Raw genomic sequence first — 16,352 nt, 5'->3', positions numbered from 1 at the left:
GTGTGGTTGCTGACCTTGAGCCAGATATCCTGGAGAATGAAGTCAAATGGGCCTTAGAAAGTACTGCTAATAAGAATGCCAGTGGAAGTGATGATATTCCAGCTGAACTATTTAAAATTTTAAAAGATGATGCTGTTAAGGTGCTAAACCCAATATTCCAGCAAGTTTGGAAAACTCAGCAATGGCCAGAGGATTGGAGAAGATCAGTCTACATCCGAATCCCAGTCTACATCCGAATCCCAAAGAAGGGCAGTGCCAAAGAATGTTCCAACTACCGCACAATTGCGCTCATTTCACATGCTAGCAAGGTTATGCTTAAAATTCTACAAGGCAGGCTTAAGCAGTATGTGGACCGAGAACTCCCAGAAGTGCAAGCTGGATTTCAAAGAGGCAGAGGAACCAGAGAACAAATTGCAAACATGCGCTGGATTATGGAGAAAGCTAGAGAGTTGCAGAAAAACATCTACTTCTGCTTCATTGACTACGCAAAAGCATTTGTCTGTGTCGGCCACAGCAAACTATGGCAAGTTCTTAAAGAAATGGGAGTGCCTGATCACCTCATCTGTCTCCTGAGAAATCTCTATGTGGGGCAAGAAGCTACAGTTAGAACTGGATATGGAATAACTGAATGGTTCAAAATTGGGAAAGGAGTACGACAAGGCTTTATATTGTCTTCCTGCTTATTTAACTTACATGCAGAATTCATCATGCGAAAGGCTGGACTGGATGACTCCCAAACTGGAATTAAGCTTGCTGGAAGAAATATCAACAACCTCAGATATGCTGATGACACAACCTTGATGGCAGAAAGTGAGGAGGAATTAAATAGCCTTTTAATGAGGGTGAAAGAGGAGAGCGCAAAATATGGTCTGAAGCTCAACATCAAAAAAACCAAGATCATGGCCACTGGTCCCATCACCTCCTGGTAAATAGAAGGGGAAGAAATGGAGGCAGTGAGAGATTTTACTTTCTTGGGCTCCTTGATCACTGCAGATGGTGTCAGCAGTCACGAAATTAAAAGACCCCTGCTTCTTGGGAGAAAAGCAATGACAAACCTAGACAGCATCTTAAAAAGCAGAGACATCACCTTGCCGACAAAGGTCCGTATAGTTAAAGCTATGGTTTTCCCTGTAGTGATGTATGGAAGTGAGAGTTGGACAATAAAGAAGGCTGATCACCAAAGAATTGATGCTTTTGAATTATGGTGCTGGAGGAGACTCTTGAGAGTCCCATGGACTGCAAGAAGATCAAACCTATCCATTCTGAAGGAAATCAGTCCTGAGTGCTCACTGGAAGGACAGATCCTAAAGCTGAGGCTCCAATACTTTGGCCACCTCATGAGAAGAGAAGACTCCCTGGAAAAGACCCTGATGTTGGGAAAGATGGAGGGCACTAGGAGAAGGGGATGGCAGAGGATGAGATGGTCCAACAGCGTTCTCGAAGCTACCAACATGAGTCGAACCAAAATGCAGGAGGCAGTGGAAGACAGGAATGCCTGACGTGCTCTGGTCCATGGGGTCACAAAGAGTCGGACACAACTAAACAATAAATTATTATAATGTAAAGTTATCATTATGGAACAAATCAGTATGATATTTATTGTACGTTAAATTTAGGCCCATCTGTATATTCATTTACCATTTAATTACATAAAAAACCTGTCAACTCCCATCATAATGTCATTTTCTTTGATGAAACCTTTTATTAAGAAATAATAAATTTAATACTGTATTTTCTGTGAAAGAATTCAATACAAGGTAAAGTGTGTGAGGAATTGAACGGGGCGGAGCGGGGGGGGGGGTTGAGGAGAGGCGGAAAGAAGAGCTCATTTGTCCATGGCTAAGGAGTACATTTTGGACAGTTCTGTCAGGGGCACAAGATCACCTACCTATGGCTCTGGTCCCAAGCCACCAACCCCGAGATCCCCTTAACTTGCCACTGCCTTGCCCCATTCTGCTGACTAGCAGTGCCACTCAAAGCAGAAGACTCTGCTTCTGCTCAGGCCCACTCACTCATGTACTGCTGCTGATGTCATTTCCTGGAAGCAGACAGATAAGCACATCTACAGATCACAACATAGCTTGGTCTTCTGCATTTACCTGCACCAAATGGCAAACATTCTTCTCTGTTCACGAATTGTCCATCCTTGTCCAAAAAATGATTTGGGTTGAACTCTGCAGGTGTCTCCCATCGTGTCGGATCAAGAAGAACAGAGCGCAAATCAGGAACAATAATAGTCCCCTGCAAAGAAGAAACAATGAACTTGTTGACTTGGAATGCATTCAGATGAACACATTTCTGGATTGTCCCACACTATCCCAAGATTTTTTTCTGAGGGGTGGGAGTGACGACTAAAAAAAACTTTCTGAATAGGCAGGAACACAGGAACACATTCCCCAAACTCTTTTAGAATGAAAGCTCACAGTCAGGCTGAGACCTCTGCAGAGGGGGAGCTTCAGGCTCCGGCACTGGGGGGGGGGGAGCAGGTGGGGGCGGGGCTGGTGTGCATCCTGGAAGCGTGGCGCGCTGCTTGCAGGTGTGGTGCCAAGCATGGGGGGGGGAGCTGCGATGGAACCCCACCGGGATTGTGCTGCCAGGGGCGGTGTGCTTCCCCTGCAATCCTCTTCCTCTGCAAGTGGACCTCTGGCCACTTCATGCTCCTCCCCTGATTCAAATGCCCCATGGAATGGCACTTGCCGATGGTGAAACGTGTCTGCAGGTGGAGCTCCTGCTCTTGCCCTTCAGATTTTTTACTAGACAGGAAGTTCCTGTATGGCTGGCTGCATCTCTCAATATGAAACCTTTTGCTGCTCTTTGTTCTTGGGCTACAGGAGTGCAGCTGTATCACACATTTATACCTTGGGAATGAGAAAACCACACAGCTTCACATCCTTTGTACATTGCCTAGGCAACCCAAAAAAAAGGACATATTTAAAGCGCAGCATTTCATGAATCACAGCATTGGTGTAGGGCAGTTTCTTCTTATCTTGATAGCAGATTGAGTGAGCAGAACCTATGACATCTTCGATTTCCTTGTGCATTTTATCTGAAGAGAATGATGGAAACAGAAGGTTTATTGTGAATACTGCATTCTGTTTTAGATGGACATTTATTTCCCTTGAACATATTCCATAAATCTCTGTGAATGACTCCCAGTTTCTAGCATTTATAGCTCACCTGGTCATCAAAAGATCTCAAGTCTGTGTACATGCTTCTTCCCCACTCTAGATTCCAGGTGTGAAATGTTTGAAAGTGAAGCTAATCTCAGTTGTTTCTGGTTACCAAAGCTGGCTGGATTTGCTTAAGGGCTGGGATTAAAGGCTGTCTGGTGTTTATAAATATATTCTCCACCCTCGGCCCTCAATATTTCCTGCTTTGCTTCATTAATCCTGATTCCTCATGTGATCTTTGGCTAACATCACTCGTGTAAAAGTAAAGGTAAAGGACCCCGGACGGTTAAGTCCAATCAAAGGAGACTATGGGGTGTGGGGCTCATTATGCTTTCAGGCCTAGAGAGCCAGCGTTTGTCCACAGACAGCATTCCAGGTCATGTGGCCAGCATGACAAAACCACTTCTGGCACAAGTGGACACCATGATGAGTGCCAGAGCGCACGGAAACTCTGATTACCTTCCCACTGTTTAATTACACTGGCATGCTTTCGAACTGATACGTTGGCAGAAGCTGGGACAGCAACGGGAGCTCACCCTGTCACGCGGATTCGAACTGCTGACCTTCTAATCAGCAAGAACCAGAGGCTCAATGCTTTAGACCACAGTGCCACCCGCATCCCTCATGTAATGGAGCATGTAGAGGCAGGAATGAGGCTCAGTCACTTATTTCACAGCAGGGGCATTCTTGTACATTTGCTGCATAAAGAAACTGCTAGCAGATATGCAAAGCAAAGCAGCTTGTGGTATGGTATCAACCGGGATGGTGGAGCATGTGTTGAAATTCCTACATTGCCGGGGGTTGTATTAGAAGACCCTTGGGGTCCCTTCCAACCCTACAATTGTAGGCTTCCATGATGACAAATGACAGAGCATTGTCATTAAACTCATGTCCAACTTTAAACTTCTAAGAGACGTTTTATTTTGTTAAGTGACTATTCTGCTCATTCAGTGGTTTCCCCAGTCCCAGGTTATCATGCTCGCAACAACCCTAAGAAGTGCCTTAGACTGCAGGAGAGTAGTTGATTCATCTCCACTGTGCTGCCCATTGCTACACTAAGCCATTCCTTCAGAAAACCTTTCATTGACTCACCTTAGTTTCACAACAGAGGCCCATCCTCTGCCCCAACCCTCTCCTATCCCAATTCCATTATATATTCAGACCCTCCATCTCCTCCTGTCCCAGTAATCATAGATTGGAAATGTCCTAAGGGGACTGGACATTCTGGGCATTTTACATTTTTGCTTCTGTTATTTATAGGTTCCAGAAACTTTGCAGGAAAATGTTGGTGGGGGAAATGGATGTTGTTGTTGTTTAGTCGTTTAGTCGTGTCCAACTCTTTGTGACCCCATGGACCAGAGCACGCCAGGCACTCCTGTCTTGCACTGCCTCCCGCAGTTTGGTCAAACTCATGTTCGTAGCTTCGAGAACACTGTCCAACCATCTCGTCCTCTGTCGTCCCCTTCTCCTAGTGCCCTCCATCTTTCCCAACATCAGGGTCTTTTCCAGGGAGTCCAGGGGAAATGGATAAATGGACATAAATCTGACATCAGGAATCACAAGACAGAGAAACCAATAGGAGAACACTTCAATCTCTCAGGACATTCTATACAAGATCTCAAGGTAGCTGTCATATTACAAAAGAATTTCAGAAATAGACTGGAAAGAGAAGATGCTGAATTGCAACTTATTACCAAACTTAAAACCATGGAGAGACCTGTTCTGAATAGAGACATTGGATTCTTATCTCATAGAATCATAGAATCATAGAGTTGGAAAAGACCACAAGGGCCATTCAGTCCAACCCCCTGCCAAGCAGGAAACACCATCAAAGCATTCTTGACATATGGCTGTCAAGCCTCTGCTTAAAGACCTCCAAAGAAGGAGACTCCACCACACTCCTTGGCAGCAAATTCCACTGCCAAACAGCTCTTACTGTCAGGAAGTTCTTCCTAATGTTTAGGTGGAATCTTCTTTCTTGAAGTTCGAATCCATTGCTCCGTGTCCGCTTCTCTGGAGCAGACATGTATATCTCATTATACATGGTAAAGCTATATATCATGTATATCTCATTATACATGATAAAGCTAACTTTAGCCATCTCACCCCTTGCTTTTTCCTTTAAGACCAATTGCAGTCATTAACAGTTGTCAACAAGTTTACCACACCTATCAGCCAATCACCCATTCCCACCACCCTTCTGAGTAATACCCCTCCGCACCCTCTCACTATATATAAGGGTCTGGTGACTTCTGTTTCAGTGTATCTAAAGAAGTGTGCATGCTCACGAAAGCTCATACCAATGACAAACTTAGTTGGTCTCTAAGGAGCTACTGGAAGGAATTTTTTAATTTTGTTTCGACTACGTCTGACCAACACGGCTACCTACCCATAACTTTTCAGACATGAAAGTCAAAAACATTAACTTATTTCAATAACATTTGCCTTCCATAATTTCCATCATAAACTCACTTTTAACTCTTTCCGATATAAACCCTTTAAAGAATTATGCTCCACCCTAGTGATCAAGAGAAGTCCTGGCTCTCCTCTCTCACCTTGGATATCTGGATGATTTGCCAGGAGGAGAAGTGCCCATTTCAGAGAACCGGAGGTTGTGTCTGACCCTGCTATGAAGAGCTCAGAAATACACCAAGCCAAATTCTCTTCATCATAGGTGGACTCTGGGTCATTCCTGCTCTGGTGTTGAAAATGGGGAAAGTGACATGTAAGTAAGTAAGTAAATTTTTATTTATACCCAAAGAGGTAACTTACAGGGTCCCATAGAGGGGGGTAAAACTGGGCCCGGACCAAAGGCCAGGTGGAACAGTTCTGTCTTGCAGGCCCTGCGGAAAGGTGCCAAGTCAACAGGGCCCAGGTCTCCTGCAATAGAGTTTTCCACCAGGCTGGGGCCAAAGCTGAAATGGCCTTGGCCCTGGTTTAGGCCAGTTTAACCTCCTTGAGGCCCGGGACCTCCAAGATATTATTATTTGCAAACCATAAGGTTCTCCGCGGGGCATACCAGGAGAGGCGGTCCCGTAAGTACTAGGGTTCTAGGCCGTATAGGGCTTTAAAGGTTAAAACCAGCACCTTAAACCTGACCCTGTACTCTCCCGGGAGCCAGTGCAGCTGGTATAGCACTGGATGACTGTGGTCCCACGGCAAGGACCCCGTAAGGAGCCTCGCAGCAGCATTCTGCACCTGCTGGAGTTTCTGGGTCAGCTCTAAGGGCAGCCCCGCTTAGAGCGAGTTACAATAATCAAGCCTGGGGGTGACTGTTGCACGGGTCACTGTGGCTAGATCAGAGCAAGAAAGATAAGGGACCAGCGGCTTCCGATTTGACTGCGAAGCGAAATGGTAGCGTGAAGCGGATCATCCGAGTAAGAGACAACTGCTACCAGGATTTTAAAGAGACAGGGGAGAGTGTCAGGGTTAGACACTCCCCCCCCTAAAAAGGCCCATGGATAAGTGGAGTCTCAAAGAGACTCTCCACGTTTGCAGAGCCCCATGGCTGCATCTGCAGCTAGCGGGGGGCAGGGGAGCGGCTAGAGTCTGCCCGTGGCTCCAACGCATCTTGAAAGTCCGCAACCACGAACCGGCACCTGAAGCAGCAGAATTTTTAAACAAGATGTTGTTGTTGTTTAGTCGTTTAGTCGTGTCCGACTCTTTGTGACCCCATGGACCATAGCACGCCAGGCACTCCTGTCTTCCACTACCTCCTGCAGTTTGGTCAAACTCATGTTCGTAGCTTCGAGAACACTGTCCAACCATCTTGTCCTCTGTCGCCCCCTTCTCCTTGTGATCTTTCCCAACATCAAGGTCTTTTCCAAGGATTCTTCTCTTCTCATGAGGTGGCCAAAGTATTGGAACCTCAGCTTCACGATCTGTCCTTCCAGTGAGCACTCAGGGCTGATTTCCTTAAGAATGGATAGGTTTGATCTTCTTGCAGTCCATGGGACTCTCAAGAGTCTCCTCCAGCACCATAATTCAAAAGCATCAATTCTTCGGCGATCAGCCTTCTTTATGGTCCAGCTCTCACTTCCATACATCACTTTTTTTTTAATGCAAAAAAATTCTAATTTAAAATCCAAATAATCTTTACAATAGATATCTTGTGTGTTTTAAACAAGATATCTATTGTAAAGATTATTTGGATTTTAAATTAGAATTTTTTTGCATTAAAAACAATTTGGCAAAGACGGAATCTAAAAAGGAAGTCAACTTCCGTCTTTTGAAGGACAAATTCTGCAGTACAGACTTGTGAATGGGATCAGAGATACTTAAAGATACATCAGTCTTATGTTACTTTTTAAAATACATTTAGATATTTACTAGCAACCATCTCTTTGCTGGCTATAAAGTAATAAACTGTTGCTCTGTGTACTTTGTAAGAGTATTCATGAATGAAGGAAGTGGAGTATCCTCATTTTTTGTGAATGGTGGAGCTGTTCTGTGAATGAAAGTGACTAAAGGATTGTGGGGGGGGGAATCTAAATAAACTTTAAAGGACCCTGGATCTTGAAAATTCTACCAAAGCTCAACAGAGGAACACTTTTCCATAACTGGGAGCAATCTGAGGGAGGAGAAGTGCCTGGGAGAACAGGAGTAGGGGGGCGGGGAGATGAAAAAGAGAACTTTAAAAGAGCAGGGCCACATACTGGAATAAAAACTGAGGAGAACACTATATATTGGATTATAATTGCCATTTGGATTACAAATTTAACCTACGTTTGGAATATATTGGACTTCAATATTTTGGATTACAAGATACAGCGTGAACTATAAGATATGACTAGAGACTTTGAAAACATCAGACTACCACCAAGAGGACAATATAACACCACTCGAGGAGTGTGATAACAACCAGGTGAGATTTTGAAAGATTTTGGTGAAATCTTGCCAGAAGCTGTCCCCTTTGCTTCTCCATTAGCAGCTGGCTAGGCAGCACACCTCCAGAGATGCCTCCTGTTGGCATTCCATTGCCCAAGGCAGCTGCCACAGCCTGCCTCCTGGGTATTGTGCTTCATAGCTGGTTATGATAAGAAACCCACACACACATTCCAGTGTATAGAGTGGTAGCTGCTGGTGCTGCATTTCAGGTTCTGTGGGTTGGCGTAATAACATAATACTGGCATGAAGAGAGGGATCCAACGGAAACTCTGGCAGCAGATATTCAAAATGTGTGCTATCATATTTCACTGCCTAATGGTCACCACCACATAATAGTTGAACTCCTTTTTTCAAGCCTTAAAATCAGTCCAAAAGCATTCACCACAAAATAGCGACAGGGCATTCTCAGCGTGCATGAAATTGCCTTGCTCCAATTTGGACTACCTATTACCCTTACCTGTTCACACATATTCTGTGCATCCTAATCACACCAAAAACAGTTAGTAAACAGTTAGTACAATAATAAGCAATATAAACATAATTATGTTTGTTCTTAAAAATTGTTTCCTCGCCTAAGAGTCGTGCCTTGGTTTTTCACCAAATACAGTGGAACCTCGGTTTACGAACACCTCAGTTTTGCGAATTTTCAGTTTACGAACACCGCGGACCCATCTGGAACGGATTAATTCACTTTCCATTACTTTCAATGGGAAAGTTTGCTTCAGTTTATGAACGCTTCAGTTTAAGTACTCCGCGGATCGTCTGGAATAGATTAATCCACTTTCCATTACTTTCAATGGGAAATTCGCTTCAGTTTATGAACAGACTTCCGGAACCAATTGTGTTCATAAACCGAGATACCACTGTAATTGTCGCACTCCACTTTTTTTGAAAAAAATAATTGGCATAAAGATGTGACAATTATGGTGAAATATGGTACTTACAGTGGAACCTTGGTTTAAGTACACAATTGGTTCCGGATGTCTGTACTTAACCTGAAGCGTACTTAACCTGAAGCGAACTTTCCCATTGAAAGTAATGGAAAGTGGATTAATCCGTTCCAGGTGGTCTGCGGAGTACTTAAGCTGAAGCCTACTTAACCTGAAGCGAACTTTCCCATTGAAAGTAATGGAAAATGGATTAATCCATTCCAGATGGGTCCGCGGAGTACTCAACCTGAAGCGTACTTAACCCGAAGTATGATTCTAATTGGTTCTGGAAGTCGGTACTTAACCTGAAGCGTACTTAACCTGAAGCGAACTTTCCCATTGAAAGTAATGGAAAGTGGATTAATCCGTTCCAGGTGGGTCCGCAGAGTACTTAAACTGAAAGTTCTCAAACTGAAGCGTACTTAAACCGAGGTATGACTGTACAACTAAATATATTTCACCATTCGTTTGTCATCATGATAAGCATTGTTCAAAGAGTGAAAGATGAAAAATATATTTTTCCTTTCTAGTATATAAAGATGGCTGAGACAGGGATTTGAAGACATAACCTGGTTTAAGAGCATTTTGTTTAGGATTTTCTGTTTTCTAAGTCCACATTTGAATATCAGATGAACATCAATCCAAAATAATTTATGTATGGAAGGAATGCTCTAAAGCAGGCATGTCCAAAAGGAAGATAATGATATACCGGTAGATCACTGGACATCTGCGGTAGATCAGTAGTAGATCATTGGCTCCCTCCTAAAGAAGCTGAACAACTGTGGCTCCCCTAAAAAAAGCCTCAACATTTTACCTCCTCCCTGAAAAAACTCAACAACTCAAACCCCCCCCACCACCAAAGGGGGTAGATGACTGCGAGTTTTTAACTCTGTGAGCATAGCTGCCAAGTTTTCCCTTTTCTCGCGAGGAAGCCTATTCAGCATAATGGAATTTCCCTTTTAAAAAGGGATAACTTGGCAGCTATGCTCTGTGAGTAGATCGTAGTCTCTTGGGGGTTGGCCACCCCTGCTCTAAAGCAAGACCCCTTAAGTTTCCACTCCTTTAAGCTCACATTTCTTAACCATTTCTTTAGATGCTTATGATACTTTAAAGATACTGATGCTTAAAAGATACTGATGTCCAGGCAAGAGATTAGTAGTCACTTTTAATAGGAATATAATGATTCATTGGATGAGCATCATTTGGCTTCAAAGCAGATACTGGTACAGGCTTCCGGTTCCGCCTGCAGGAATGGCTGACCTTTTTTCCATCCCTCCGACCTTCATGAGGAATTTGGCGGTTGCTAGGGGAGTAAATGGCAACCCCCCTACCTCTCCGGGGGTTACGGAGAGGGGCCGCTGGCCCGCGATGCCCCCAAACCCACTCCGACTGTTCAAGGAGTGGGGGGGGCCTTGGGCCGAGAGCACTTATGAGAAGTCGGAACTCCCGGACGCTAACCTGCATGGCGGGATCTCCATGATTAAAGAAGATAATTAGGTTTAAATTCATGGACATGCTTCAGAAGGAGGGGCAGAAGCTCTGTTTACTGCCAAGGAATTTACGCTGCTGAGGGTGAGAAGTCGAGGCTGTATTTTATCTGGAAGAAGGATTGATGGGGACGGAACGACAAGGGAAGTGAGCTTTTTTATTTTTTTTCATATACTCTACGAGTTACTCCATACTTTCCCAGACGTGATGTCCTTGTTTGTTTGGAACAAACGAGAAATAAAAGATATCTGTGTGAGTAATGAATTTTATAAACTGTTGATATTGAGTATATTTTTTGAAGATGCAAAACTGTTGAAGAGAGAAGCCCCCCTCTAATTGGATAGTAGGAGTGCCTGGAAAGCGTTCGGAGGATTTATGAGGTGTGACACACTTTGAATTTGAACAGCGACCTGAAGCTAAGTTCGGCTATAGGGCAAGGAGAGCCACTAATTTATCAAGAGTTTATGCATAATGTGATGACTGGGTCTTCTGCCTGGAAAAGCTGTAAATTTTATAAAGATCGTTAATCTACAAAGTTATGAGAAGAAAGCGAAAGTGATTTGAGCTTTCTAAGATGGCGCTGCTCCGTGTTGAAACTGATTAAAAGGCCGGACTGATTAAAACTCACACAGGAGAAAGAATATATGTGAAATCTCGTTTGATACTTATCTCAGCAGCTGGGGGAAAATCGGATGAAAGAGGAAAACATCTTTGTGATTGTAGGGGAAAGATCGGGACTATTATAGACTTTGAGTGACGATTTGGACTTTAGAAAAAGACGACAGTGGGCAGTTGCGAGGAATCCCCAATTTTTTGAAGCATGGGAACCCCGAAAATTTTAGATAATTTGGCATAACATTCGGTTTGATTGATACGTATTTGTATAATTTGAAATAATGGATGTGATATAATTGTTTTTTAATTGGAAAATTAATAAAAATAGATTATTAAAAAAAACAAAGCAGATACTGGTACTTACTTTCTCCATCTGAAGTAGATAGTAATCAATGAGATCCTGTGGCTCATGCAGAGACTGATTTTCCTTATGCTTCTCTATCTCCTCCTTTGCAAATGAAAGCACAATCTCTGTGCAGGACAAGGCCTTCTTGTGGGGCCCTGGGAGATGTTGCATGAGCCATGGGAGCATTTCATAAAGCTAAAGGAAAGATAGCAGAAATGCTCCCATTACCGTAAAGAAGCTTGGTCACACTGTTTGTGCTTTGGATTAGCACTTAAAACATGATCTGCATTCTTCTTCAGGGCTAGCATATTAGTTTGAATCTCACTAAGAAGAAGGAAGGTGTCTATAGCTTCTCTGGAATCCCACAATGATTGGATTCTGTGAATTATCCCTAGCTGAAAATGTGAAAGAAAATTATGGCTCAAAATATTTTTCCAGCTCCCAGGCATCATTCCAAAACTGGGCACAATTGTGGGACCCCTCCTGGAACAAGTTAGTGTCCTTTTGTGATAGGTGGGTGTGGGTGGAGCATAGGGATTGGGGGAATTAAAGTAAGCTTGCATTTAAAAGCAAATTTACCTAATACACAGAATATGTCAGAAAACTATGCCACACTTTATCTAAGAAACTGCTGAAACATCTTATCGGCGTTCTGTATTCCAAACAGAAGTTAATAAAGGAGGAACTCTCTGCACTGGAGAACTCCATCAGGAATCACCCGGCCTGGCAGAAGTTCCACAAGGAAAAACAAACCATTTACCACTCTCAACTGGAGTTACTGAAGAACCAGAAAAATAAAAAACTCTGCAAACTTTCCAACCTACAGGCCACCAATCAAAACAAGATCAACAACATTGTCAATCTTTCACAGCAAACACTCAGCCCAGCTGAGGAATCCATCCTTTCACGGGGACTATCATTCTGCCCTGCCAAATCCCAACACATGATTCAGTTCTGCGGGGACCTGGAAGCATTTTTCCGCCGTTTACGCCTGAAGGAGTATTTTCATCACACACAAGAACAAGACAAAGTAGAACAAACTACATCCCCACAACACAACACCTCTCAACTTACTGGGGAACAACCATCACCCTCCAAACGCATCAATGAACAGAACATTGACCACCAACTACCACCGAAAAGAAGTTACACAAAAAGGGACTCCACATGGACCCCTCCTGATGGACGCAATACCACACTAGATCTGTACATCGAATGCTTCCGCCACAGAATCCAAACGGATGTGACCAGAAAACACCATCGCTTACAACAAAATCTAAACCATGCTGAAAGGAGAGCCATAGAAAATCTCAGGAACAACCCAGACATTATAATTAAAGAGGCAGACAAGGGTGGAGCTGTCGTCATCATGAACAAAACTGATTACATCCAGGAGGCCCACAGACAACTTTCCAATACTGCCTTTTACATGAAATTGGACTCAGACCCCACACAAGCATACAAAAAAGAACTGAACAAGATTATTAAGGAGCTACCCCTACACATCCAAGAACAGATCCTCACAAACACACCAGCGGAACCTCGGCCAGGAACTTTCTATCTTCTACCCAAAATACACAAACCAGGAAACCCAGGACGCCCCATCATCTCAGGTATTGGCACCATTACAGTGGGTGTTTCCGGCTATATGGACTCTGTTCTGAAACCATATGCTATCAGTGCTCCCAGCTACGTACGTGACACCACAGATTTTCTGAGGAAAATACAATATTTGAACAATCTTCCTAACAATACTATACTAGCCACTATGGATGTGGAATCTCTATATACCAACATCCCACACAATGATGGTTTACAAGCCATAAGGAACACAATTTCAGATAAAACCACAGCGGACTTTGCTACCAAACTCTGCCACTTTGTCCTTACCCACAACCACTTCAAATTTGATGATGACCTGTTCCTCCAGATCAGCGGCACAGCCATGGGCACCCGCATGGCCCCACAGTATGCCAACATCTTCATGGCAGATTTAGAACAACGTTTCCTTAACTCCTACCCACTCAAACCTCTCCTGTACCTGCGATACATTGACGATATTTTTATTATCTGGACACATGGACAACAGACCCTGGAAACCTTCCACCAGACATTCAATGACTTTCACCCCACCATCAACCTAACAATGAACCAATCTATGCAAGAAATACATTTTTTGGACACTACTATAAAAATACAGGATGGACATATAGACACCACCTTATACAGAAAACCAACTGACCGACAAACATATCTACATGCTTCTAGCTACCATCCCAAACATACCAAACAATCCATCGTATACAGCCAGGCCTTACGTTACAACCGCATCTGTTCCAACTCTACAGACAGAGAATCTCACCTAAGAGATCTACAGCAAACCTTTTTAGAACTAAAATATCCACCTGATGAAGTTAAACAACAGATCAACAGAGCCAGACAGATACCTAGAGAGAACCTGCTGCAAGACAGACCCAAAAAAGAAAATAACAGAACACCACTAGTCATCACATACAGCTCCCAAGCTAAAACAGTACAACGCATCATCAGAGATCTACAGCCTCTCCTGGACAATGACCGCTCCCTTTCTCAAGCTCTGGGAGGAAGACCTTTCATTGCCTACAGACAGCCACCCAATCTTAAACAACTCCTCACCCACAATAATACAACCACCAGACTTAACATGGACACTGGTACCAGAGCCTGCAATAAACCCAGATGCCAACTTTGCTGCCACATACACCCAGACAACACCATTACTGGCCCCAACAACATCCAACATACCATCTCAGGACTATTTAATTGCTCATCCTCTAACATTGTGTATGCCATCAAATGCCAACAGTGCCCTTCAGCTCTCTATATTGGACAAACAGGCCAAACCCTACGCCAAAGGATAAATGGACATAAATCTGACATCAGGAACCAGAAGACAGAAAAACCAGTAGGAGAACACTTCAATCTCCCAGGACATTCTATACAAGATCTCAAAGTAGCTGTCTTACTACAAAAGAATTTCAGAAATAGACTGGAAAGAGAAGTTGCTGAATTGCAACTTATCACCAAGCTCAAAACCATGGAGGGACCTGGTTTGAACAGAGATATCGGATTCTTATCTCATTATACATGATAAGCGGTCTTCAGCCATCTCAACCCTTGCTTTTTCATGCAAAACCATTTGCAGTCGTTTGCGGTCATCAACAGCTATCAGTCAGTCAATCACCCATTTCCACCACCCTTCTGAGTGATCCCCCCTCCCCATCCCCACCCCTCCCCACCCCTTCTCTACATAAGTGCCTGGAAACTTCCATTTCACTGTATCTGAAGAAGTGTGCATGCACACGAAAGCTCATACCAAAATAAAAACTTAGTTGGTCTTTAAGGTGCTACTGAAGGAATTTTTTTTTTTTTACTTCGATCCAGACCAACACGGCTACCTACCTGTAACCTTACCTAATACAGAAATTGAAAGACAGCCATCATTCAAAATGTACACTTCTCCTATTTTTAATTTTTAATTGTATTTATTAAATCCTTCAGTTTGCCAGTCAAGTAATTTTGATATTTCATCACAAAAAACTAAACCTTGAGAAAGGATGTTTTTTCTCCTTTGTTTTTTCATTAATGATCAATTACTTACATTTTCTCAATACATAAGGAGCTAGAAAATAAAACTTGGACTAATATAGAGCAGTTAGAAACTGAGATATGAAAGTTCTGAGCTAAATGGCACCTTAAACCTAGATTTCTGGTGCAGCAATGGAATGTTTAGGTGTTCCCTTTTAATAAAAAGAATACAAAGCTGAAAATGAATGAACTGCAGATAAAATCTTATATTCATTTTTCACATGGTCTGGTCCTCATCGGAAGAATGCAGAAAACAAAGCCATGCTTCCCCTACCTGACCCAATAATATTCTTAAGAGAGTCTCTTCTCTAGTCTTCAGAGAGTGGCTGGAAGTGAGGAGGCAGAAAAAGGTCCCCCTTTCCTTCCATTCTGCAGTTCTAATCTGAAATCTTAGTCTTAGTACTGTGCCCAGAGCTCAGAAACGTCTCACGCTAATAAAATTCCTTTTTGCAAAATGCTCCTAGAATGCTGATATAAAGTTGCAGAAAACAAAGCCATGCTTCCCCTACCTGACCTATTTGGAAGGTCATTGTTCCATTCTTATCCCACCTTTCCTCCAAAGAGTCTCCTGTGGTAGACAAAGTCTTCTTACTCTCTCTCTCTTTTTATCTCAACGATAATCATGAGAAATTGATCAGGCTGTGAGATAGTAAGTGGCCCTTTTGTCAGATCAATTCAAACCTTATCTCACTTCTCCAACCCTCTATCCTCTATCATAATAGATTCCAGAATACTGATTTGTGGTATTAAGGCCCTGATTTCTGGTATTAAGGGACACTTGTTTGGCTTAGTAGGAATGAAAATGACTACTCACAATATGACAAAAAGTGCTGAAAAATTTTAGGACAAAACCCATGGCTTCTATCAGCTTCTGGAACCGTTCATCTTCAAGAGCAAACCGGTGCCCAAAAACCACAGCAGATATCACATTGGAGACTGAATTACTGATGGGCATGGAGGGGTCAAGTGGTTGTCCTGCAAAATAAAGTTATACTAATGTGAGTTCAGCTGCTCCTGTTCATACTGAGAGTGGGATTTCATGGTGGCCAAGAGAAACTGCTTGGATCCCTATTAGGAACCAAGAAAAACATATCACATTCCTTTCTAAAATGTACAGCGGTAGTACACAAATCTCCTTCATGGATCACTGCCTTGTCATGGCGAAGGGGCTTGAATAACTCAGAGAAGCTATGAGCTATGCCATGCAGGGCCACCCAAGATGGACAGGTCATAGTGGAGAGTTTTGGCTAAATGTGATCCACCTGGAGCATGAACTGACAACCCACTCCA

The 16,352-nt window shown here is 43.1% G+C and overlaps 1 protein-coding gene across 1 annotated transcript in view; it reads right to left on the bottom strand.

The window, feature by feature from the left end:
* LOC132592137 (cytochrome P450 2J2-like) overlaps positions 1–16,352 on the bottom strand; it is a 28,685-nt gene that overhangs the window by 2,924 nt on the left and 9,409 nt on the right. Inside the window, exons 4-8 of the mRNA XM_060274305.1 lie at positions 15,877–16,037; positions 11,454–11,630; positions 5,726–5,867; positions 2,859–3,046; positions 2,100–2,241 (exon numbers count right to left, since the gene is read on the bottom strand). Coding sequence (XP_060130288.1) covers positions 2,100–2,241; positions 2,859–3,046; positions 5,726–5,867; positions 11,454–11,630; positions 15,877–16,037 — 810 coding nt within the window. The remainder of the gene's footprint in view (positions 1–2,099; positions 2,242–2,858; positions 3,047–5,725; positions 5,868–11,453; positions 11,631–15,876; positions 16,038–16,352) is intronic.

This window comes from Zootoca vivipara, chromosome 5, assembly GCF_963506605.1.
Source record: "Zootoca vivipara chromosome 5, rZooViv1.1, whole genome shotgun sequence".
Taxonomy (NCBI): domain Eukaryota; kingdom Metazoa; phylum Chordata; class Lepidosauria; order Squamata; family Lacertidae; genus Zootoca; species Zootoca vivipara.
This window is presented reverse-complemented; position numbering and strand designations above follow the sequence as displayed.